The sequence below is a fragment of the Nomascus leucogenys genome, chromosome 7b (assembly GCF_006542625.1).
Source record: "Nomascus leucogenys isolate Asia chromosome 7b, Asia_NLE_v1, whole genome shotgun sequence".
NCBI classification, from domain to species: Eukaryota; Metazoa; Chordata; class Mammalia; order Primates; family Hylobatidae; genus Nomascus; species Nomascus leucogenys.
In genome coordinates this window covers 89,027,780-89,051,719 of record NC_044387.1, presented here as the reverse complement: position 1 = coordinate 89,051,719, position 23,940 = coordinate 89,027,780, and the positions used below count along the sequence as shown (strand labels likewise).

The window sequence follows — 23,940 nt, the reverse complement described above, 5'->3', positions numbered from 1 at the left end:
TTGAGGCACCAAAAGAGACTTTGATTTATTCCTAAGATTATGCATTTTTTTTTTCAGTGTCGGAAAGTCAGAGATGTAGGAAATGGGTCGATGCCAAGTAACTTAAGCAGTCAAAGCTCCATGGTTATTCCAGGATTGCCATTTGGATCCTCCTGGAGCTAACAGTTTTATCTTGGCAAAAGCCATGGCTAAACATAGTAAGGCATTAGGAGAACCTTTGGGAACATAATGAGGAGCCCCAAAGGAGACTGAAAGTCAACCTTTACAGGATGCACCTGGCAACCTAGATCATCTACTTTGTGTAGGATCTGGGGGCCCTGGGGGTTTCAGGATCCATATAAGGACCCCTCTTGCCATACCATCAAGTCCACCTTACATTGTGATTCCTTGGAGGGGTCTATTTGGGAAGCAATGTCACATATATGCCCATACTACCCACAGTCCTGTGGTCCACCAATCTGCCAGGTGGCCTGCAGGCAGGAGCACTGGCTCTGCCTCTGACCAGCTGTGAGACCTAGGAATCTCTTCCAGAGTAGCATGATAAAACAGATGGAGGCAACCCTTGGATTGTGAAAGCCAGCCCACCTGCCATTCACTGTCATCATTATGCCTAAGAGAAAGCCTAAAGAAGGTGCTGTAAGTGACAAAGTCAAGGCTAGTTTGAGTTACAGAGGAGATCAGCAGGATTATTTTCTAAATCTACCCATCCCAAACCAGAGACCAAGCCTAAGAAGGACCCTGCAAATCGGAGACAGAAGCTGCCCAAAGTGAGAAAGGGAAAAGCAGATGCATCAAGGAAGGGAACAGCCCTGCAGAAGAGAGATGTTCCATGGTCCAGACACAGAAAGTGGAAGGCTGGAGAAGTGGCTCTGAGCTTCCAGTGGCTCTGAGCTTCCAGTAGCTCTGAGCTTTCAGTGGCTCTGAGTTTCCAGTGAATTGACAATTTGAGAGTTCTTAAAAATCAACCTACATAAAAAACAGAGTTTTGGTTTACTTCTCTTTAAAGCTGTGCTGTTAGCACAAAGAATGCTTCATGGTTTTCTTTTGGGGAAGGGGAAAAGACCACTAATAGAAAGTCTATGTTGCGGGAGCCGGATTGCAAGGGAGGAAACAGGATTTTGTGCTTAGTATCTGAGAGTTCCTCTTGGTGCCCAGGAGGAATTCCATAATATCTACACATGCCAGACCCATGCAGGAAAGCCCGGTAGTGAAAGAAAGCAAAACTTTGCATCCTCTTTTCCTTCCCTTGTGCCACCAGCATGGACTTTTTGTTTAAACCAAGAGGCATGTTGGGCCCTGGCACCCCCAAATCAACTGTGTCTTGGATACCAATACATTGGACAACACACCCTTTCTGGTGATGACCTTGGGAAGCTGCTTGTGCAAAACCCTTAAACTACATCCTAAATGTGGAGTGTCCACCCCTCTGTAAACATTTTCTGTTCTAAACATCAAAGGAAGACTTCATTGATTGTCAGATTGACATGGTTTTAGGCAGGGTTTTACATGACTTCTTTGTTAGTAGTCTAGCTAGGAGGGTAGTTTCCAAGTTGTTACCACCTGTTATCATTTGTTGCCTGTGCCCAACTGGAAGTACTATAACTGCTTATGAAAAGATATTTTATAAAGCTTGGATTCAACCAGCTGAAGGGAGAAAAATCACTCCTTATATGGAGATTACAAAAATGCTTTTCTTTACTGCCTCACAAAAGCTTTATAGATTTGCTTTCACATTTGTCTTTAGTTTACTAGGAATTGTTTGTCGTGAAAAGTATGAGGTAGGAGTCCAACTGGATACTTTTTCACCTCTGCTGAAGAATTCATTCTTTCTCCAGCGATTTGCAAGTTTCTGTAGGTATTCAGTATCTTTGTGGGCTCTACTCCGATTACACATCAATTTCTCTAGCCTTGTACCAGTACCATACTGTCCTAATTACTATACCTTTAAAACGTCTTGCTATCTTATAGGACAAATCCCATTCCTTCCTAACACTACCTTATTTTCCTTCCTCAGCTGTATCCTGGCTATTCCTAGCCATTTTTTTCCTCCACACAACTTTTTGAATCAGGTTGCTAAATTCTATATCAAACAAACAATTAAAAACCAAGAACCTGTGCTTGCTTTGGCAGCTCATATATACTAAAATTGGGATGATACAGAGAAGATTAGCATGGTCTCTGCACAAGGATGACATGCAAATTCGTGAAGTGTTCCGTATTTTTAAATGTGGCTCATATATACTATGGAATACTATGCAGGCATAAAAAAAGAATGACTTCATGTTCTTTGCAGGGACATGGATGAAGCTGGAAACAATCATTCTCAGCAAACTAACATAGGAACAGAAAACCAAACACTGAATGTTCTTACTCATAAGTGGGAGTTGAACAATGAGAACACATGGACACAGGGAGGGGAACATCACACACCTGGGGCCTGTCAGGAGGTAGGGGACAAGGGGAGGGATAGCATTAGGACAAATATCGAATGCATGCAGGGCTTAAAACCTAGATGACGGGTTGATAGGTGCAGCAAACCACCATGGCACATGTATACCTACGTAACAAACCAGCATATTCTGCACGTGTATCCCAGAATTTAAAGTAAAAAAACCAAACCAAAACAAAACCAAAAAACCCAGGAAGCTGTTGGAATTTTAGCCAGATTACATTAAATACAGATTAATCAGGGAGTCATGACTTTATATAGTCTGTCAGTCTGCAAGCATGGCATATGGTCTCCATTTATTTGGGCCTTTTAAAATGTCTTTTAATAAAGTTTTATAATTTTCTCTAAAAAAAAAAAGGAAGGAAAAAGGAAAAAGAAAGAGAAGAAATGTGGAATATATGGAAGCATTTCTGACTTGAGAGGCTGACCAATGAAATGGATGTCATTCAGCCTGGCAATGCAAATTCCGGACTCAGGACAAATGGAAAATTAGTCAGTTTTTCTGAATTTCCGTAAAACTTGCTAGATCTCCCAAGCAATTTCCTACACAGCAGTGTTTAATTTTTTTTTTTCTATCTGTCTTGGCTTTCCCACCAGATTTTAGGCTCTATCAGGTTCCTGCTCACATCTCTCAGCACCCATCACAAGATTACAGTCACACGGCAGTCGTTCAACAAATATCTATTTAGTCCCAAAGGTAACCATGGTAATCAGCCTACTAATCTGTTCCTTTTAATTTTTAAAGATTGCTATGCAAAGCCACATGTAAATGAAATTTAAGGACCAAAGCAAACACAGAGAATGAGACTTCCAGATGGCAGACCTTTGTAAAAACAGGAGGAAAGTAGGCAGTGGTGGTTCCATCAGGTCGGCAGAGATATGAAGTTGGACTGTGAACCTGCAAAAGCAGAGACATGTGGATCAAATTCTAAATATATAAATTGCCTAAAAGATGGGCTGAAGAAACCTTTCATTATGGGGATCGCCCACTTGAAGGAAACGAGTGAATGACAGTATCGCCATACATCATTTTGCTCGTCTACTCTTACAGTACAAACATTGTTCCACTTCCTCATTTCACATCTGTTACTCCTCTCTGTTCAGAAGGATATTCAAGGTAAAAGTTCCCTGGGTCCTTGGGGATCCACGAGCTTTTAAATGCTATTACCAAATGGATTTCTGTGTGTGGGACTTCCACACGGGTCTTTTTAAAAGTTCTCGTAGACATTGTATTTTATTTTTAAATACAGTTTGGATTCAATGCATAAAAGCCATTGGCTATCAGCAGTGGAGGGTAAATTATCAAACATCTACCTATCTTATTTAACTTGTACTCTTTTTTGATATAGGGATTATGGGAAAGGAGAGAAAAGAAATTTTTTTTAGTGACGTGCAAAAAACAAAGGTGCTAAAATACCTATTGAATGACATTCATCTCTGGAGAAATATAAGGATTTCAGAGTAGTGAATGGAAAATATTTCTTTGTGTACTATCACTTCTTTTTAAATGATCTGGATTTATTCACTTATGTAAGTGGTTGTTAGCTTCTTAACCCAAGATGATGGGGATCTTGTATCGTGTGTCTAAATATGCCACGGGACATCATGAAGAATTTTGGCAGAGCTGTAGAGATGCTAGGATGGTAATGGAGCTTATTCATTACCCCTGGAAAACTTTACTGGCCTGTAATTCAAGAGGTCTGGGTTTCACTTTTCACTGTCTTTTTATGTCCCAAGAATATGTGAACACCCTTATAGTATTAATATTTACTCTATGCCAGGGACTGTTCCAAGTGTCATATGAAGATTAACTCACTGGATCTTCAGGACAAACTTATGAGATACATGGTGTTATCATCTTCATTTTACAGATGAAGAAACTAGGCTTGAAGGGTTACATTATTTGCTTAAGGTCCCTCCGTTAGGAAGTGATAGAACTGGGATTCAAACCCAAGCAGTCTGGTTCCAGAGCATTACCTGATGTCACATTGCCTGCAATAATAAAGTGATGGAGTTTCTCTGGGCGCTTCATTCTCTCAACTATAAACATGGGGAAAATTACCTTCCATTCCATGTCTTTGTAGAATTTAATCCATTTAAAAATGCACTCTTTACATTACTGTGGTATTTACATATCTCGATGTGTGTGTATCATTCTATTTCCTAGGCTTCTGTCTTACTTCTAAATATATTCTGTCACATTCACCCCATTTGGGAATGGGGTGGGTGACATTTTTTTTCCTGCCATGAAATGCCTAGCACAGTACCAAGCACTCAATGAATATTTATCAATATTTAAACATCAAATACCAAAAAATGCCCACTGATTTAATCAAATATTTCTTTTTTTTGAGACAGAGTCTCGCTTTGTCACCCAGGCTGGAGTGCAGTGGCGCAATCTCGGCTCACTGCAAGCTCCGCCTCCCGGGTTCACGCCATTCTCCTGCCTCAGCCTCTCCGATTTAATCAAATATTTCTATAAATTCCACTCTGGTTAAGGGGTTTAAAGGAAATATATACTATATATGCCATCTCTGAGTAACTGATACTGGTTGATTCAAGTTTATGAACCCAAATGTCTTCTCTCTACTGTTCGTATTTTCCACATATTAATAGTACATATTGGCCTCTATAGTGACTAAAACACCACTGAGCATTCAATAGGTAATAAAGGCTGAGGGAGGACATGGTGGTACTTACAAGACATACTCGTCACTTAGCATAAGTTTACATTTCAAGACTGTGGGGGAAAACCTTTCTGTGAGTGTTGTCTTTGAACATATTCATTAAATCATGATTTAGAGACATCCAGATGTAATGGTTTTTTACTTTTTTTCTTAAAGTTCATATTGTTTGTGTTTGCAAAGTAAACTCGTTACAGTTACTTTCCAGTAGTTTATATTATTGTTCTTTCATGGCTATAGCAGTCTCACAATAAAATAAAAGCAAGATCAAAAAGCATGGTGAAGTCAAGGGATTTGAGTTGTTTTTTCTTATTTGTTTAGCTTTTAGGAGTGGGAAAGCTTTTTGTTGGTATGCAGACTTGTCTTTTAATTTATAATGAGCTAATAAATTTGGCTATATGAAAGAGCATACACATGTGAGGGAATAATCAAATAGTTACAGCTAAAACAGACATCATTTTGTCAGATTATTAGCTGTTAGAGAAAGAAGTTCCCAATGGAAATGGCAAATGTTGACTAATTGGCAGTGTGGCTTTGGATAAAGGTTATTTTTAGTCAACTGAAAGGAGAAACATTACCTACAATTTTCTTTGCTCCGAATTTTGTGTCCACTTAGAAAATATTTCAAGGGAGTATACTAGTTAGAATCAAAGTCATATTCTTAAAATCCACAAGTTTGCTGATGAGTTCGACCCCTTATGGCCTCTGGCTCAAGGTACACTTACCTGTTGCACAGGGACAGATAATGGTTGAATCACAGCTGTGGTCACCCCTGTCTTTGGAGATGATGATCCTATTGTCAAGGAAACAGAAGTTGTTTTCTTTTGAGCTCTGGAAAATAGGAAGGTGAGTGTTTAGTCAGAATTTGTTGTTGTTGTTTTGTTTTTAGCAGAAATAATTCCTTGAAACATTTCAACAGAAAAGCTGGGTTTCTTTTTGTATAGTCAATCCACTTCAACTGTAATTGCTTCCACAATGGGAATGCATAACCTACGGCTGTGGTCAGTATATGCATGTACCTTATAGAATGTACCTTATAGACATTTAGCAAAATCAATACATGAGTAAAAGGAAAGTAGCTAGATGTAACCGAGACACTGTTGAAGACGCTAATGTATTAAACTTGAAAATCCTAAGTGAAAATATTTGGAAAAAATCCAATCTTTATTAACAAGCAGAGATTTGAAATGTTTAGGGTTAGGGTCCTATATTTAACTCAAAGTTTTGGTTGTCTATTTTAAGTCTAGCAGCTGTTCTTTGTTCTGGTTTCTAATTTTGTTGTCGGTATCTTGGAATTTTTGTGTTTTCTTAGTGCATATAAGCTAGTGAGATATTCAGAGAAGATTAAGAAGAGTTGATTTCGGCCGGGCGCGGTGGCTCACGCTTGTAATCCGAGCACTTTGGGAGGCCGAGACGGGCGGATCACGAGGTCAGGAGATCGAGACCACGGCGAAACCCCGTCTCTACTAAAAAAAATACAAAAAATTAGCCGGGCGTGGTGGCGGGCGCCTGTAGTCCCAGCTACTCGGAGAGGCTGAGGCAGGAGAATGGCGTGAACCCAGAGGCGGAGCTTGCAGTGAGCCGAGATTGCGCCACTGCAGTCCAGCCTGGGTGACAGAGCGAGACTCCGTCTCAAAAAAAAAAAAAAAAAAAAAGAAGAGTTGATTTCTAGGCCCAGCTTTGTCAAGTAGCTGGCTGTGAAATCTGAAGCAAGCCATGTAACTTCACTAAACTTGAGCTCCTTATCAAAAATCAGGGGTGGTAAAATAATCTCATAAGATCCTTTAAGCATCACTAATTATTTGATGCTGAATGGATATAATTTTTATGTACACATTAGCAGATAAAAGAAATTTATTAGAACAGACTCAATATTTATGGACTTTTCCATAATACGAATTTCTGGTAGATTTTATTTTTGCCAAATAATTAAGATACTAACATTTTAATAATTGGTATGTCTTTGTAGGAATAACTAATTTTTGTGAATTTCGGGTACAAGATCTAAATAAAAATAGATTGTATCCAAAGGAAAACCTACTTCTGGCCTAATTAGATATCTTCCAACTTGCATAAATAAATTGGTCCTCACATTTTAGTAATGATTTAATTGATTTTCTCTTAATGTGACTTCTCTTTCCATACATTTATAATAAATTAGATGGCTGTCTTTGAAACTAACATTGCATATGGTAAAATTCTGGCATATCAGTGACGAAATGCAGACTTCAAAGTTCAAATTTACAAGTTAAAAATTGTGTTCGGGCTGGACATGGTGGCTCATGCCTATAATCCCTCCCAACACTTTGGGAAGCTGAGGCAGGAGGATTGCTTGAGTCCAAGAGTTCCAGATAAGCCTGAACAACATAGTGAGACCCCGTCTCTACCAAAAAATAAAAAAAGATTAGCCAGGTGTGGTGGTGTATGCTTATAATCCCAGCTACTTGGGAGGCTAACGTAGGAGGACCACTTGAGCCTGAGAGGTCAAGGCTTCAGTGAGCCATGTCACACCACCGTACTTCAACCTGGGTGACAGAGTAAGACCCTGTCTCAAAAAAAAAAAAAAAAAAAAATGTGTTCCAACCTCAGTATTTGATCTCTGATTAACATCAGTTGACTTTTTTCTTCAAAGCACAGCAAGCATTGTTTCATACCCCAACCATTCTGTTGCCATTCTTTGTTTCCAGATAATCGATGGAATTGTAGGCACTTACTGTGGCATAGCTCCAGCTTTTGATTTGAAAGCTAAACTTTCACTGTCAGAATCTGTTGAACTGGCACCTGGGAAAGTATTAAAGATAATGGCAAAGTTAAGATATCAGTGTTATCTATAATAATTGCAAAGAATTATATTTCTTTAAATAAAATAACATAAAAAGTCTTTTTGACCAAAACACACAATAAAATAGAGTGACTCAGGCTCAGACCATTTTTTATTTGTACTGTTTCTTCAGAAACTCATTTTAAAAAAGTACTACTATAAATAGCTTTCTTCAGAGCAATATACTTTTAATGGCAGATGTATTATTAGTTTCATTTTTATCACTGTGGTCATCACAACCGTACTTTTAAATGGCTATAAACTATGAAATAAAGATGTGTGTGTGTGTGAAGAATATCCATGCTTTTAAACTGTAACCTTCTCCAGAGATTGCAGGGTAAGGATTGATAATGTCTTTTTTTGCTCATTAATCAGAAGACGCTTTCTGGCTCTTGAGTAAAACTGAGTATGACAGTGATCCTGTTCTTGAATAAGAGGGCCTTTGATTTTGGATCATGCCTTCCCAAATTCACTTGCATTATTACAGTTCTTAAATAAAGGGTCAACTTACCAGATTTTTAGTCAAAAGGTAAACTGCAGTAAGATTTTGATGTTTACATATTTCACGTCAAGAGATTTTAGGTGACAGACTTAAAAAATTACAATGGTTCAAAGTATATTCTTAATGTTTACAAGATACATTTAACTTGGGTCATTTATATTCTTTTATATAATAATACATGCTTATAGGAAAATAACCATATAGCACAGAATTGTGCAGCCTAATAGTAAAGATCAGTGGGTACCTTCCTAAACGCCATTCCCAAATACCACATTAAGTCTGATGTGTATTGTTCCAGATAAGTCATTTTTTTTTTTTTTTTGAGACAGAATCTTGCACTGTCACCCAGGCTGGAGTGCAGTGGCGCAATCTTGGCTCACTGCAACCCCTGCCTCCTGGGTTCAAGCGATTCTCCTGCCTTCTGAGTGGCTGGGATTACAGGCATGTGCCAACTCACCCTGATAATTTTTGTATTTTTTTTTTTTAGTAGAGATGGGGTTTCACCATGTTGGCCAGGCTGGTCTTGAACTCCTGACCTCGAGTGATCCGCCCACCTCGGCCTCCCAAAGTGCTGGGATTACAGGCGTGAGCCACCGCACATGGCCTGGATAAGTTTAATACAGCATATCAACATATTTACATTTATGTACATATTTATACAAATGGATTCACATGGCATGTTCACTTGGCATTTGGCTAGTTTTGCCTATCAGTAGATTTAGAATACATACGTTCACTGCATTCTCTTGGATAGCTGCCTGGTGTTCCTTCCAGTGAGTCTACTGTGATATGTTTTTCAGTCTTTTATTGACATTGAAAACAGTCATGTTTAGGTAACTCTGCTGGAATGTTTGCTGTCCCTTCGCATTTATTTCTGTGTCTACCATCCAGTGTAGGCTTTCTTTGCCTGGGGCCTGGACTACCATAATCCATTCTTGTCTTCCCATCTCCTCCTTCTCAAATTCATCGTTGCCCTCCCTGTGTCGGATAGATTTTCCTAGAGCACACCTTCCCTGTTAAAAATGAGATGATTAGAGTCTCTACTCAGTAAAATAAAAAACCCCAAATTTGTCATTTAATGGCCCTCATGATTTCCAACTTCATTTTCTACCTCTATCTGCCAGAACTTCTTGGACTTCCAAGTCACGTAACCCTAAGTCAGAGAGCTGAGTGTGTGCACTCCATAAGTAAGGCAGATACGCAGTGAAGAAGACACACACACACCACATCCATACTCACCCCACCACACACCACACACACCCCACCACACACCACACACATACCCCACACACACTACAAACCCCCACACACATCCATACTCACCCCACCACACACACACCCCACCACACACCACACACACCCCACCACACACCACACACATACCCCACACACACTACAAACCCCCACACACATCCATACTCACCCCACCACACACACACCCCACCACACACCACACACACACCCCACACCCTACACACACCCCACACACATCCATACTCACCCCACCACACATACACACACATACCCCACCACACACCACACCCCCCTCACATCCATACTCACCCTACCACACACACACACCCCCACACACCACACACACACCCCACACCCTACACACACCCCACACACATCCATACTCACCCCACCACACATACACACACCCCACTACACACCACACACACACCCCCACACCCTACACACCTCCCACACACATTCATACTCACCCCCCACACATACACACACACACACAGCCCACCACACACCACACACACACCACACAACCCACACACCACACACACCCCACACACATCCATACTCACCCCACCACACACACACCCCCCACACACCACATCCATACTCACCCCACCACACACTCACACCCCACACCATACACACCCCAAACACACCACATCCATACTCACCCCACCACACACGCACCTACACACACCCACACCACACGCACACACCACACACCATACCCATGCTACACACACCCACACCACGCACATACCATACCCACACCACACACATCACACCCACACACACACCACACCCCGCCACACCCACTACACATACACACACCACACACACATGCCACACCACCACACACACGTGCCACACCCACACGACACACACCACACATGCACACCATACCCCCCACACACCATACCCACACCCACCACGTACACCACACACACACACACACACACACACACACACACACACACACCTCTGCTCTTGTGAGGACACAGAAGAGAAATAAGTACATGATACAGTGGTGAGTGAAGCAGGAGAATCATCAAGCAGGGGAGGGGCACGGGCCGTGGTGGGACTTCCCGGGGGGCTGCAATTTTAAGGGTGGTGGCAAGGAAGGCTCCCCTAGGACACAGAGAAGGTGGGGACTCTCTCTCCCTGCTTGTTTTCCATGCCTGTACCTTAGTCATAGTTTTCACTCCCTAGGAAACTCCTGTCCATCTTTTCTTGATGACGCTATCTTCCACGGTCAGCCCAGGCACTGTTCTGTGCTCTTTCTCTGAACTCCCAGCGTTCTTGTTTACAGCACTCATGTCACCTAGAATATCATGCCTGCTAGAAAATGATGAGTTCCCTGAGGATAGACGCTGGGTTAGGAAGGGAACTACCGATTTTTGCATATGTCCTATGTGCCTGGCGTCTGCTGGGCACTTTACCTCATTTAATCATCATCATCATGAAGCTCACTAACAAGCGAGTTATGTCCAATTTATAGACAAGGAAACCAAGAAACCAAGAGGTGAAGTAATTGGCGGAAGGTCACATAACTAGAAAGCAGTGGTGACAGGCAAAGCACTGTTGTTGTTTGAGCCTCGTGGTCTGTGACCTTCCCCCCACACCACGTGACCTCCCCCCACTCCACGTGACCTTCGTGAGGTGCGCGCGTGTGGGTTCCTCAGAGGGCCTAGCTTCATGCCTTGCTCACACACACCTTCCAGGCTTCTGCTGGAATGAAGAAAGATAACTGGCAAGTGGTAAAGCTTGTCTGGGGACGAGGCGCAGATCGTGCAAGGAGAGAAGAGCAGGAGGCTGGGGGCAGTAACGGGAGGCAAATCTCGAAACACAAGACAGGACCGGGACGCTGGGCTGACTTGTTTGAACTTGGTCGTGTCGGCACCGAGAGTGGGGGCTGGGAAAAGCCAGTGTGCAGGATTAACTGGCGGGGTAGGGACACAAACGGGACAAACAACAAACCACCTAAAACAACTTACGGGCCAGGAGAAAGTTTTCTCTGGATGAGGAGGTGCGGGGAGCTGAGAAACCCCGAGGAAAAGCCAGTGAAGGCGATCAGAAGGTCGGGGGTAACCCGGGAGACCATTTTATTGGAACATAAAAGCATTTAGGAGAAGGGGAGGGGTGGCAAAAATCATATGGAAGTTATCACAGACACTCTCAAGGTAGCCAAATATTGGGGAGAGAAAACGGTTACTTTTCACCTGATTCAAAATGTTTCAATCATTAAAAAACAAAAAAATTCCTTCTGATGACCTGTCTTTAGAAAGCCATTCTTGCTACCTTCTTCCAGCTGATTTTCAAAGGAAGAAGGGGCCAAAAAGGCTGGCGCCCCCTGAATAAACACACATTTGCTAGCTTTTGCACACCTGTCCAACCCTTGTGAAATCTGAAAGTCACCTTATGTCTCAGGTGTCAGAGCAGCTCTTGCAGATGGGGGCAGATCAAATCTCCCTCTCTGTGCCAGCCAGTTCCCTGCCTTCCCCTCAGGGCGATTCTCCCGCCCTCTCCCACTCTGCTCCCACTTCAGTCATCTGCTTTGCACCTGCTGGTCAGGGAAAAAGAAAACAAACAAACAAACAAAAAAAAACACTACGGAGTCTCAGGTTAACGTCTTTCTCTGTATTTATTAACCATCACTTTCAGTTTTGGATGTAGGCTCCAGTCTGAAAGAGTTACATATTCTAGCCCTTGTAGTTAGTATCATCTGTTCGCCTAACAGTTATCTGCCTAAACCTTAACTTTTCCTATTCTGCCTCCCACGCAGAGTGCAGGAATCACACACCAACGATTGTGCTCCAGGCTTTGGCCAGTGGAAGTGTCACAAAAATGAGTCTCCTGCCTTGACTTTAAAAGGTGCTCCCTTTTCATTTTAAAAACCTACCGGCCGGGCGTGGTGGCTCACGCCTGTAATCCCAGCACTTTGGGAGGCCAAGGCGGGCAGATCACAAGGTCAGGAGATCGAGACCATCCTGGCTAACATGGTGAAACCCTGTCTCTACTGAAAATACAAAAAAATTAGCCGGGCGTGGTGGCGGGCGCCTGTAGTCCCAGTTACTCGGGAGGCTGAGGCAGGAGAATGACGTGAACCCAGGAGGCGGGGCTTGCAGTGAGCCGAGATCCCGCCACTGCACTCCAGCCTGGGAGACAGAGCAAGACTTTGTCTCAAAAAAAAAAAAAAAAAAAAAAAAAAAAGAAAAAGAGAAAACCTACCCAATGTAATACTTTCTTGTGGGAAAAGACCCAGGAAATACATGGAAGCAAAAATGAGAGGAAAAAAAATCATTTGGAATACCACCACCCAGATATTATTGGAATACATTCTTCCAAAGTTTATCTCTGTGTACACAGACAATGCTATGTACACCATTCCATTATTGCTTTTTCTCCCACTTAATATTTGTAAAATGCCTTTACATGTCAGTAAATAGGCACTTCATTATTGTCTATAGGTTGCTTCAAATTCATTTGTGTGGATTTACCATAATTTTATAATTCCAATGTTATTGGATATATTTATTATTTCCATTTTTTACATCTCCCCAGAGATATGTATAAAATTACAATATATCAAAATGTCCATTTCCCCATACTCATGAAAATGCTATGTTGTAATTATTTCTGTCTATCTGATATCTTCCTCGAAAAAATATATTTCTGAGTAGAAATAAACTAGATGTGAATCACATAGCTTCAACTTCAAGAAATAGGATGTCTTCACAGAGGTAGATATCAACCATTAAAAAATACATATTGGCCGGGCGCGTCGGCTCACGCCTGTAATCCCAGCACTTTGGGAGGCTGAGGTGGGCAGATCATGAGGTCAGGAGATTGAGACCATCCTGGCTAACATGGTGAAACCCCATCTCTACTAAAAATACAAAAAAAAAAACATTAGCTGGGCATGGTAGTCCCAGCTACTCGGGAGGCTGAGGCAGGAGAATGGTGTGAACCCAGGAGACGGAGCTTGCAGTGAGCCGAGATCGTGCCACCACACTCCATCCTGGGCAACAGAGCGACAGAGCAAGACTCCTCAAAAAAAAATTTTTTTTTATATATATAATTAATATATATAAGTAAAATATGTAAACATATAAAAATAAAATATATATTATGTTTGTATATTATATAGATATGTTTTAAATCGCTAACTGACTTTACTGAACTGAGTCATGGAGTTTATCCTTTTATACATATTTTGCCTTTCAAGATTTGAGGAATAAATACATCCTTTCATTTCTATTATTTACTTCTTTTCCTCTCTTTTAAATCGGTTGCTATAATTACTAATACAGCAAGAATCATTTACAGATCAGAGTAACTGAAGCAATGTCAGTGACACATAACTTTATAAATGATGAACGACTACAAAGGAATTAAAATGGTTTTAAAGAATGTTTAATGACATGGGTAGATGTCTGTGACAGAATAGGTTAAATTAAAAAAAAAAACAGTTCAAAAGAGTAGATACAGCAAAATTTAAGTACTCACATGTAGGAAAAAAATTGGAAAGATAAAGATATTAAGAGCGACTTTCATAAGGCAGTGGGATTAGACATGCTTTTTTATTTTTATTTTTTGAGACAGGGTCTCACTCGGTCACCCAGGCTGGAGTGCAGTGGTGCCATCCCAGCTACTTCTGCCTTGACCTGCTGGGCTCAAGTGACCCTCCCACCTCAGCCTTCCAAGTAGCTGGGACTACAGGTGTGCACCACCATGCCTGGCTATTTTTTAAATTTTTTGTAGAGATGGGGGTCTCACTATGTTGCTCTGGCTGGTGCTGAACTCCTGGACTAAGTGATTTTTCTGCCTCAGCCTCCCAAAGTGCTGGGATTATAGGCATGAGCCACCATGCCTGGCCTAGACATGATTTTTATATCTTCTTTTTATCCGTACATTTTAGCTTTTTAAAAATAAAAATACAGTATTTAAAAATAATGGCCTACACTGTGTGCTAGGCACCACCCCAGTGGATTAACCCACTCAGCCCTTACAACAATCTAATTTTCTCCAAATGAAGAAACCAAAGCATAGAGCCATCATAAAATACCATGAAAGATTATTTTAAAATAGATAACACGAAGAATGGCCAAAGCTAAACTGGTTTAGCTTCTCTCCAAAAGTTTTCAAAACCCAGTGAATGGAATCTCTGCCTAGAGAGGCATGGCAGTGGTCCTGGCACCAAGGGCTTTACCCATCTGATTATTAGGAACAATTCCACATTTCACATCACAGCACGCTTCACAATGTCACTTCAAAGGGGCACACATTTTATCTGATTATTCGTAGCACTGAGAACCTGTGTCAAACAGGACCTGCCAATCTGCCTCATGCTGGTTCCCTTCCCTACCTTTTTAATGCTGCCCTGCCCTTCTCTCCTCCTGACCCCAATCCTCTTTATCCACAAGGTCCGGTTTAATCCAGATTCCTTCATCCCACATTTCAGGGCCACCATCTTGCCCTCTTTGGAGCTCATAAAGCTACTCATTTTACAGTCTGTGTAATTCATTTTACAATCACAGGAGGAGGCAGTGGTGGAAACTTGAGATGTCTGTTATTTATTTTACATGTTTACATGGATCTGTCCTATTTACATAGGAAATTCTTGAGAAGCTCTCTCTGCCAGCTAGTTCTTGAGGGTACCCTCTCACCATCTAGTACAGATTCCATTTCCTTTCCCCATCTTACTCTCCTCCCTCCTGCATTATCTATTTTTCTCTCTTGCACCATCTTCTTCAGCCTATAAACATATTCTAGTAACTCCTGCCTGAAAACACACACACTGTAAAAACCATCTTTTTGACCCCGTGCTCCACTCCAGATACCAGCTCCTATCTCTGTTGGCAGTTAAGCAAAACTTCTCCAACAAATATGTTATTTGCTGCTTCTCTTTCCATATTTCACAAACTTTTCTCAACCAGTACCATTTGATCTTTAACCCTGTTCAGATTCCTCAAGCTCCTCTTGCTAAAATCGCTGACAACATCCACTGTTGCTGACCCCAGTGGTTTCCTCCTGGCCCGCATCTGATTGGAGCTCTCAGCAGCAGCAGACACAGCTCGTAGCCCCCTCTTCTGGAAACCCTTTCTCTTGCCTTCCCTTAACACCATTCTGCCTGGTTTCTCTCACACCCTGGGGGCTTTTCTTTCTTATCTTGTTTGCTGGCAACTCCTCTTTCAACAGGCAGGAGTATCCCAGGCTCAGACTCAGATCCCTTCCTCGTCCCCATCCCCTCTTCCTCCCTAGCTGATCTGACTGGAGGTGTGTCCAGTTCCACAGCTTTAGTTACCATCTATATTCTGATGCTCCCCAAATACAGCATTCTCACCCTGTGCTCCAGACATCTATGTTTATATTTGCAACTACCGGCCTGACACATCCACGTGGCTAGCTAAGTAGAGATTTCAAACACAGCATGTTCGGGCTGGACGAAGTGGCTCATGCCTGTAATTCCAGCATTTTGGGAGGCCGAGGTGGGTGGATCACTTGAGGTCAGGAGTTTGAGTCCAGCCTGACCACCATGGCAAAACCCCATCTTTACTAAAAATATAAAAATTAGCCAGGCATGGTGGCTGGTGACTATAGTCCCAGCTACTTGGGAGGCCGAAGCAAGAGAATCACTTGAACCCAGGAGGTGGAGGTTGCAGTGAGCCGAGATTGCGGTACTACACTCCAGCCTGAGCGATAGAGCGAGACTCCCTCTCCAAATACACACACACACACACACACACACACACACACACAGCATGTTCAAAAGACAGCACTTAATTCCTTCTGTCCCCAATCCTATTCCTTTTCCTTCTTCCTCATTTTAGAGATTGACACCATTGTCCTCACAAATAGTACAGCTGAATCCACAGTCATCCCTGATTCCTTTCCTCCCTTCGCCTCCACATAGAACCACTGCAGGGCTTTGGGCCTGCCTCTGAACCCAGCTCGAATCTGACTCACTCCCTCATCTCCGCTGTATCCTCCTGAGGCACCCGCATCTCTCCTCTGTTCTGCTGCAATAGGCTTCTACCAACCAAAGTGTCAGTTAGAAAACATGAATCAGTTTAAACTCTCCATGATTTTCAATTTTATTTAGCCAAACTAACAGTGACTATAGGCCCTGTGTCCTGCGTACCCCAGCTACGGCCCACACCTCTGAGCTACCTCCTCCATCTGATGTTCCAGTTACCCTGGACTTCTTCCTGCAACCTAGGCACATCTGGCTGTCCTCACCAGGGCATTGTTCCCTTGGTCTGGAGCACTCTTTCCCCAGCCTTCCCTACTGGCTCCTTCTCAGGCTCCTATCGGAGACCAAATGTCGTCTCTTTGGAGCAGCCTTCCTGATCACCGCATCCCATCAGCCACCTTTATTTCTTTCACAGCACTTGCCGCTGCTGGAATGCCTTATGAGTTTACTGGGCTACTCTGACCCCCTTCTGGAGTGTTCGTGCAGTGAGGGCAGAGGCCTGCTTATTCCCTGCTGTGTGTCTCCAGGGTGAACCACTGCCTCCCTTACAGTAGTCACTTGCTATATTCTTGAGAATGACCAAAAAGTGCTCAATTATATGCCCTGAAAAATGCTGTGCTCAGATCTGAAATCCTGTTGCGAGATGAAGGCAAGGAACTGTAGCTGCCCCAGTGATGATGAGTTTGTCTGGATTTTATACTGTAGGGTAGAGGGCAGATTCAGGAGCCAGACTGCCTAGGTTTGAATCCTTGACTCCCAGGCGTGTGTGTGTGTGCCGTGTGTATATGTGTGATCTTAGTCATTGCTTAGCCTCTTAAAACTTCAGTTTCTTCAACTATAAAATAGGGTAATTTTTAGTTTTCACATATGAGTGAGAACATGCAGTGTTTAACTTTCTGTTAAAAAAGTTAATCTCGGCCAGGTGCGGTGGCTCACGCCTGTAATCCCAGCACTTTGGGAGGCTGAGGCGGGCGGATCACGAGGTCAGGAGATCGAGACCATCCTGGGTAACACGGTGAATCTCCATCTCTACTAAAAATACAATTGGCCGGAAGTGGTGGCGGGCACCTGTAGTCCCAGCTACTCGGGAGGCTGAGGCAGGAGAATGGTGTGAACCTGGAAGGCAGAGCTTGCAGTGAGCTGAGATAGAGCCACTGCACTCCAGCCTGGGCGACAGAGCGAGACTCTGTCTCAAAAAAAAAAAAAAAAAAAAAAAACAGTTAATCTCATAGAAGCGAAAAGCAGAACAGGGACTAATGGGGTTGGAAAGGAGAAGGAGAAGAGAGGATAGGAAGAGACTGTTAAAGGATACAAAATTACAGCTAAAAGTGTAAGAGGAATACATTGTTCTAACGTTACATACCACTATAGGATGACTGTAGTTAACAATAATACCTTATATGGTCTTAAATAGCTAGAAGGAGGATATTGAGTGTTCTCAACACAAAGAAATGATGTTTGAGATGATGGATATGCTAATTACCCTGATCTGATCACTATACGTAATATGTATCAAAGCATAACTACATACCCCATGAATGTGTACAATTATTATTTGTCAATTTAAAAAAATAAAAATTTTTTAAATGGAGTGATTTTTGTAAGGATGAAATGAGGTGATCTCTGTAAAAATGAAGAACAGTGCTTGGCTCCTAGGTGACACTAAATGAATGCTAGCCACTGTTCTTAAGCTCTAATTTCTTTTGTATCATTCTAAAACTTGATGCATGAGACAGTGGAATTTAGACAGTTTCTAATTAGTACGTTGTTAAACTTTTAGAGAAGGCTTTGCTGAGATTTTAATTTCAAAAAGAAACCTTTCTACCCTCTGATAGATAGGCTGCCAACGACAGGTGATGTAGTAATAACATGCTTCAGGAAGCAATTCAGTAGGAATATGGGTGAGTCTAATTTAGTGCTAGAATAAGTAAAATAAAAAGATTTCTTACTTTGAGTCATAAGTTGAGGCTAAGAATTTATCTGAGGTTCTCTCCCACTTCACATAACTGTTCTTAGGGATTAAAACACGAAAATCTTTTTTTAAAAAATTATTCATATTTCACAAGGCCAAGGAGCCAGTTTTCTAAAGCACTTGTTGGGCTTAGCAGGCTGAATCTTCACAACTCTTCATTCTTGCTATGTCCAGCTTCCTTAACCTCCCTTCAATTTATCTAAAGTCACTTATGATCTATCTATAGTCAGAGGTACCCAATGGCGTCGGATGTCTCAGTAAGTTCAGCAATATCACATGAAAAGCTGTGCACTGCAAGAAATCCACTATCTCTGTTGAAGTCCCGAATATGAAAGATACGTGGCACATAGAACTAGAGGGATATTTTTCTCATATTCAGAACCTCAGGCAGATGATTTGAAAGGACTGGCCGAAGAGGACTGTATACAGAGGCTTGTATACAGAAGAACCACATTTAAAGTTAAAGATCAGTATGGTGAGAGTTTGAGTCTATCCCAGTTGGATTCTGCAGCTGGTTTCAAGAGGCAGTGAAATATCTCATTTTATAGTATATATATGATTTTATATATATCTTATATATCATGCATTTAACTTATATAAGTTCTTAAAATGCTTTCAATTTCTCTTATACCACTTGTTAGAATATTACTTTATCATTTTACAATCTGTTTTTTTTTTTTTCTTTTTTTTGAGACTGAGCCTCGCTCTATCACCCAAGCTAGAGTGCAGTGGCATGATGGGTAGCTGGGACTACAGGTGCCTGCCATCATGCCCGGCTAATTTTTGTATTTTTAGTAGAGACGGGGTTTTACCATGTTGGCCAGGCTGATCTTGATCTCCTCCTTGGCCTCCCAAAGTGCTGGGATTACAGGCGTGGGCCATTGTGCCTGGCTTTTTTTTTTAAAAAATGTGTTTATCTGCTGTTAGATTGAGAACTCCTTGATATCAGGGATTGTCTCTTAACCACATTTATACCTGCACTGTGTGGCACTTAGTAGGGTCTTAATAAATGTTGGTTAAATTAAGTTGACAGGCTTTTACTTAAATCCAATGTGATTTCATTTAATATTTGTAGTATGAAAGCAGCACATCCCAAAATTTATCATATTTCTAGCAATCTTGCAAGCAAATAAAGAATTTCATTTAAAAGTGCTCTATCTGAACTTGGAGACACATCTGATCATCATTAGCAGACAGGATTTTTATGGAAGTTTAAGTTCCCTTCACTGTATTTTAAGATGCCTTAAGAAGTTTGCTACACAACCCACCCCTGAATAATACTGCTAACTTATTACTGAAATTTTAAACATCTTTTTGTCATTCATTTTTCATTCATGCAGCATTTTGAAATACCTATCAGTATGATAGAGTGGTTAATATGGGCCCTGGAGCAAGACTGTCTTGGTTCAAATTCTTGTGTGACTTTGAACAAGTTTCTTCTACCTCTCTGGGCCTCAGTTATAAAAAAGGAACACTAATAATACCTCGTAGGCTACGGCAAAGTGTAAATGATTGTGTGTGTGTGTGCATTTTGTAAGTGTCATGTAAGTATTAGTTGTTACTACATATAAAATGTTTGTTTTTATTAATAGGACAAGGTCCCTTGAGGCACTCCAAGATGTTTGCTACCAAAGGTAATATGGAGGATCCTTTCACTGAAAGTAAAGGTACATACTTTGAGTCATCAGTAATCGTTACCTTGTATTTTTAAATTTTTCTCTTTTTTTAAGAGATGGGGTCTTGCTCTGTCTTCCAGGCTGGAGGGCAGTGGTGTTATCATAGCTCAATGTAACCTCGACCTCAGGGGCTCAAGCAATCCTCCCTCCTCACCTCCTCAGCCTCCTGAGTAGCTGGGAGTACAGGTACACACCACCAGGCCAGGCTAACTTTAAAAAAGTTTTTTTTGTGTGTGTGTGTGTTTTTTTTTTTTTTAGAGACAGGGTCTCAGTATGTTGCCCAGCCTGGTCTCGAACTCCTGGCCTCAAGTGATCCTCCTGCCTCGGGCTCCCAAAGTGCTGGGATTACAGGCATGAGCTACCTCACCCACCCCACTTTTAAAGCTAATTATTGTGGGTCAGTTCTTGAAGGAGTTATAAATGGTGGCTCACATCTTGCCTTCTTCACCTCCACATAATGAAGATATTGGTGCTATTAAATAGTTAAAAAAAGTACGGACCTCAAGGATTTTAATATTTTCCTTTCTATATTTTAACCATTATTTTTAAAGCAACCTATTAACAGAGCAGTCATCAATTTATGGATTTAGGAATAGTATAAACACTACAGTGCTTAAAACACTTCCAACTATTCTAAATTATTGGTATTGATCAAAACACAATAAAAATATAAAATATAATGCTTTGATATCAAGTTTTTCAATTCCCTGGAGATTGAATCCTGTCAAAAACGAACAGAACAACAGAAATAGCCCATTCTCGGCTTACCCCTCTTTAATACAACATTGATTCTTGAATATTCTCACCTAGTGATTGCAAGTTTATAGTACATTTAGAAGGAATAATGGGGTCTTAACAAAAGAGGCAAAATTCTAGAATTTAGTAAAAATGAGAACATTAAAAAGTATTAAATCACTTAAAATTCTCATGAATGACTTCCTGAGTCATTTATCGTTTAACTTTGCTTGATATGGTATTTCAATTATGTTTCTATGCTTCATTTACTAGAGAAAGACAAAAATAATTTGGATACCTTACATTTTAAATAATTCAAGTTAATGGAGTGGAAACATTCTACATTAAAAGGAACAAATGTTGACATCAGAGATAGTTGATGGGTACCTAAATGTCGGAACAGTTCAACTTATAAAGGTTTTCAGGGAAATGAAGTTTGAATTAGAACACCATTGTGCCATTTGCATTGGAAAGGCACATTTGCACGCCCAAGATACTGGAGTGATTAGACCATTGACACCCCTTTATCCCCCATTACCAGGCACCCTCCTTACCTTCAATGAACACCTCAGCAGATGTTGTGTCTGAGCCGCTGGGATTCGTAGCCAGACAGGTGTAGCGACCTGTGTCGTCCTCAAAGGCCTCTGCTATGATCAGGGTATGGAGGTCCCCTCCCTCACAGTGGATTTGAATATCAGGAGTGTTGTGCAGTTCTTTCCCTTCACAGAACCATCTGCAGGCCAAATGGAGGTCAAAGGATAGGAGGGAAAGAAAGGAAATGGTGATGTTTAAAACAACAAAGCAGAAGTGAAGGCTGGTTGCTATGCAAAATGATGTTTGTTTGATTAAAAAAAAATCAATGTCAGTGTTACTAATGGAAACTCTACAATTTAGACTGTGAAATTAATGACTAGACAATTCCCATCGGTTTTCTTTGTAAAGCATCTTGTACATTTTATCAACCCAAGTGACGCTGTCAAACTCAGAAAGACCGTTTCAGTTGTAAAATAAAAGGAACAGAAACTCAGCATCTTATAAAATGCTTTATAACAAATACCTCCTCCATTTATTACAATTTTATCTATTAGTCTTATCTAAAGAAAAATAGAAAAGTAATATAAACATTATGCTCAAAATATTTAATATATGAAAAGAAACTTATCATCATGTTAAAAAATCACAGGCAGCAATATTTTTGTTGACCTTAAGACTTCTGATCAGCTGAGCAGTAACAGATTTAATGCCTTCCACATTTCTGATGTTTACAAAACTTTCTAGCAGACCGCCTTGGCCTCCAAGATGTGGAGAGATATAGCAGTTGTGCTGTAATTCATTCTTGCTGGTCAGCACTTTTCCTTTCCCAAACAATCAGATCCTTCGTGTGGGAAATTTCAGGCTGCCAGACTGTTTGAACACAGGTTCTCTCACTCTCTCTCCTTTCTTCCCCCAGCACCTCAAATTCTCAGTAACATTGGTGGCCTTTACATTTTGCCAAGAAACAAACATACAAACAAAACAAAACAAAGCCCAAAGCTGCCCTAAGAAAAACCCCAAATGGGATTTATTTTTAAAGAAATGTGTAGAAATCTGCCACTTACAACTAAAAGGACTGAATTCTCCAGGAAAATATTGTCCATTTAGCTCTTAATGAGCACTTAGAGATTTTCTCTAAGTCTAGTTTCCTATAAAATTACTTGGATTTCACATCCTTTTGTGAAATATGACACGGAAGACATTTTTTTCTGTATTTAGAGTAGAATAATATAGGTTTTTGTCTAATTTAATTTGAAAATAAAGTTAATAAAGCAAATGAGTTTGCTAATGCTCTGAGTATCAACCCCATAAACCATGCTCAACAGTAAATATGTGATTCCCACCAAAGAAGAGATAAGACCTGGGGAATTAAAGAACATACAATTATCAGCCAACTGAGCATTCCATGCAATGCAAACCGTATTATTTTGGGGGCAACTGAGCAGGACAGTATTTCTTGATTCTAGCGCACTGTATGGTTTTCTTTGTTGTCATAAAGTCTTGATGAACTTTCCAGCCCAGAGTCATCCTCCAGTCTCTTTTTTTTTTTCTGTTATCTTTCCAAAGCCATAGTCCAGCTCCTCACCCATTAGGATTAACTGTGGCTTTAGTGTTTTAATTGGTCTCTCCATCACCAGCAGACTACAAATTCTTTCTATATTCTGTCATCAGATTAATGCTCTTGAGGTTTTTCCCTACATACATCATTCTCTAAACTTCAGATCTGTCACTGTGGGTTTTCATATAACTTGGCCCTATCGTTTTCTTATACTAATCCTGTTTCTGTCGAATATTTGCATGGACTTACTGCTCCTTACATAGCCCTCAAATATTACCTACCTACTTTTCTGTGCCCAGATTTTCTTCTCCTTGGAATTATCTCCTTGCCCTCTTCATTAATCCCATCTAGGAACTACTCTTCCTTAAGACCAAGCTAAAGGCATCTTCAACAGACTAAATAAACTGAATATACACTTACAGAGCTTCTTCTATGTGTGAGGAACTGCATTACCTACTACAGGTAATAGAAAAAATAATGCCTGCTAAACTCTGAAACTAGTTGAGTTTGTCTGTCTGTACTGTGAATTAGAGTGTTTCTACCTAAAAAAGATATAAACCACCTATTAGGGGGAAAATGAAGCATAAAAAAATGCAACAGAGGTTCAATAGAGAGAAGGATTCGTTTCTTTTGGTTAGATGTACTCCATAGGGAAACCTTTGCTTACTAAGTGACTAGTATGTTGTCCTCTAACTTAGCGAACTTATAGCCTGGAAGCCTACTGCCTGTTTTCATATGGCCCTTGAGCTAAGAATGGTTTTTATACTTTTAAAGGTTGGAAAAAA

General features: G+C 41.0%; 1 protein-coding gene and 1 non-coding gene across 6 annotated transcripts in view; one reads left to right on the top strand and one right to left on the bottom strand.

The window, feature by feature from the left end:
* PALLD (palladin, cytoskeletal associated protein) overlaps positions 1-23,940 on the bottom strand; it is a 434,220-nt gene that overhangs the window by 248,562 nt on the left and 161,718 nt on the right. For all 5 annotated transcript variants that reach the window (XM_003257950.3, XM_003257949.3, XM_030816308.1 and 2 more), the window contains 4 exons: positions 21,618-21,796; positions 7,848-7,914; positions 5,859-5,964; positions 3,273-3,347 (listed from right to left, as the gene is read on the bottom strand). In XM_003257950.3, coding sequence (XP_003257998.1) covers positions 3,273-3,347; positions 5,859-5,964; positions 7,848-7,914; positions 21,618-21,796 — 427 coding nt within the window. The remainder of the gene's footprint in view (positions 1-3,272; positions 3,348-5,858; positions 5,965-7,847; positions 7,915-21,617; positions 21,797-23,940) is intronic.
* On the top strand, positions 2,115-2,223 carry LOC115836229. The gene has a single exon (XR_004031194.1). It is a non-coding gene; the product is annotated as a U6 spliceosomal RNA (small nuclear RNA).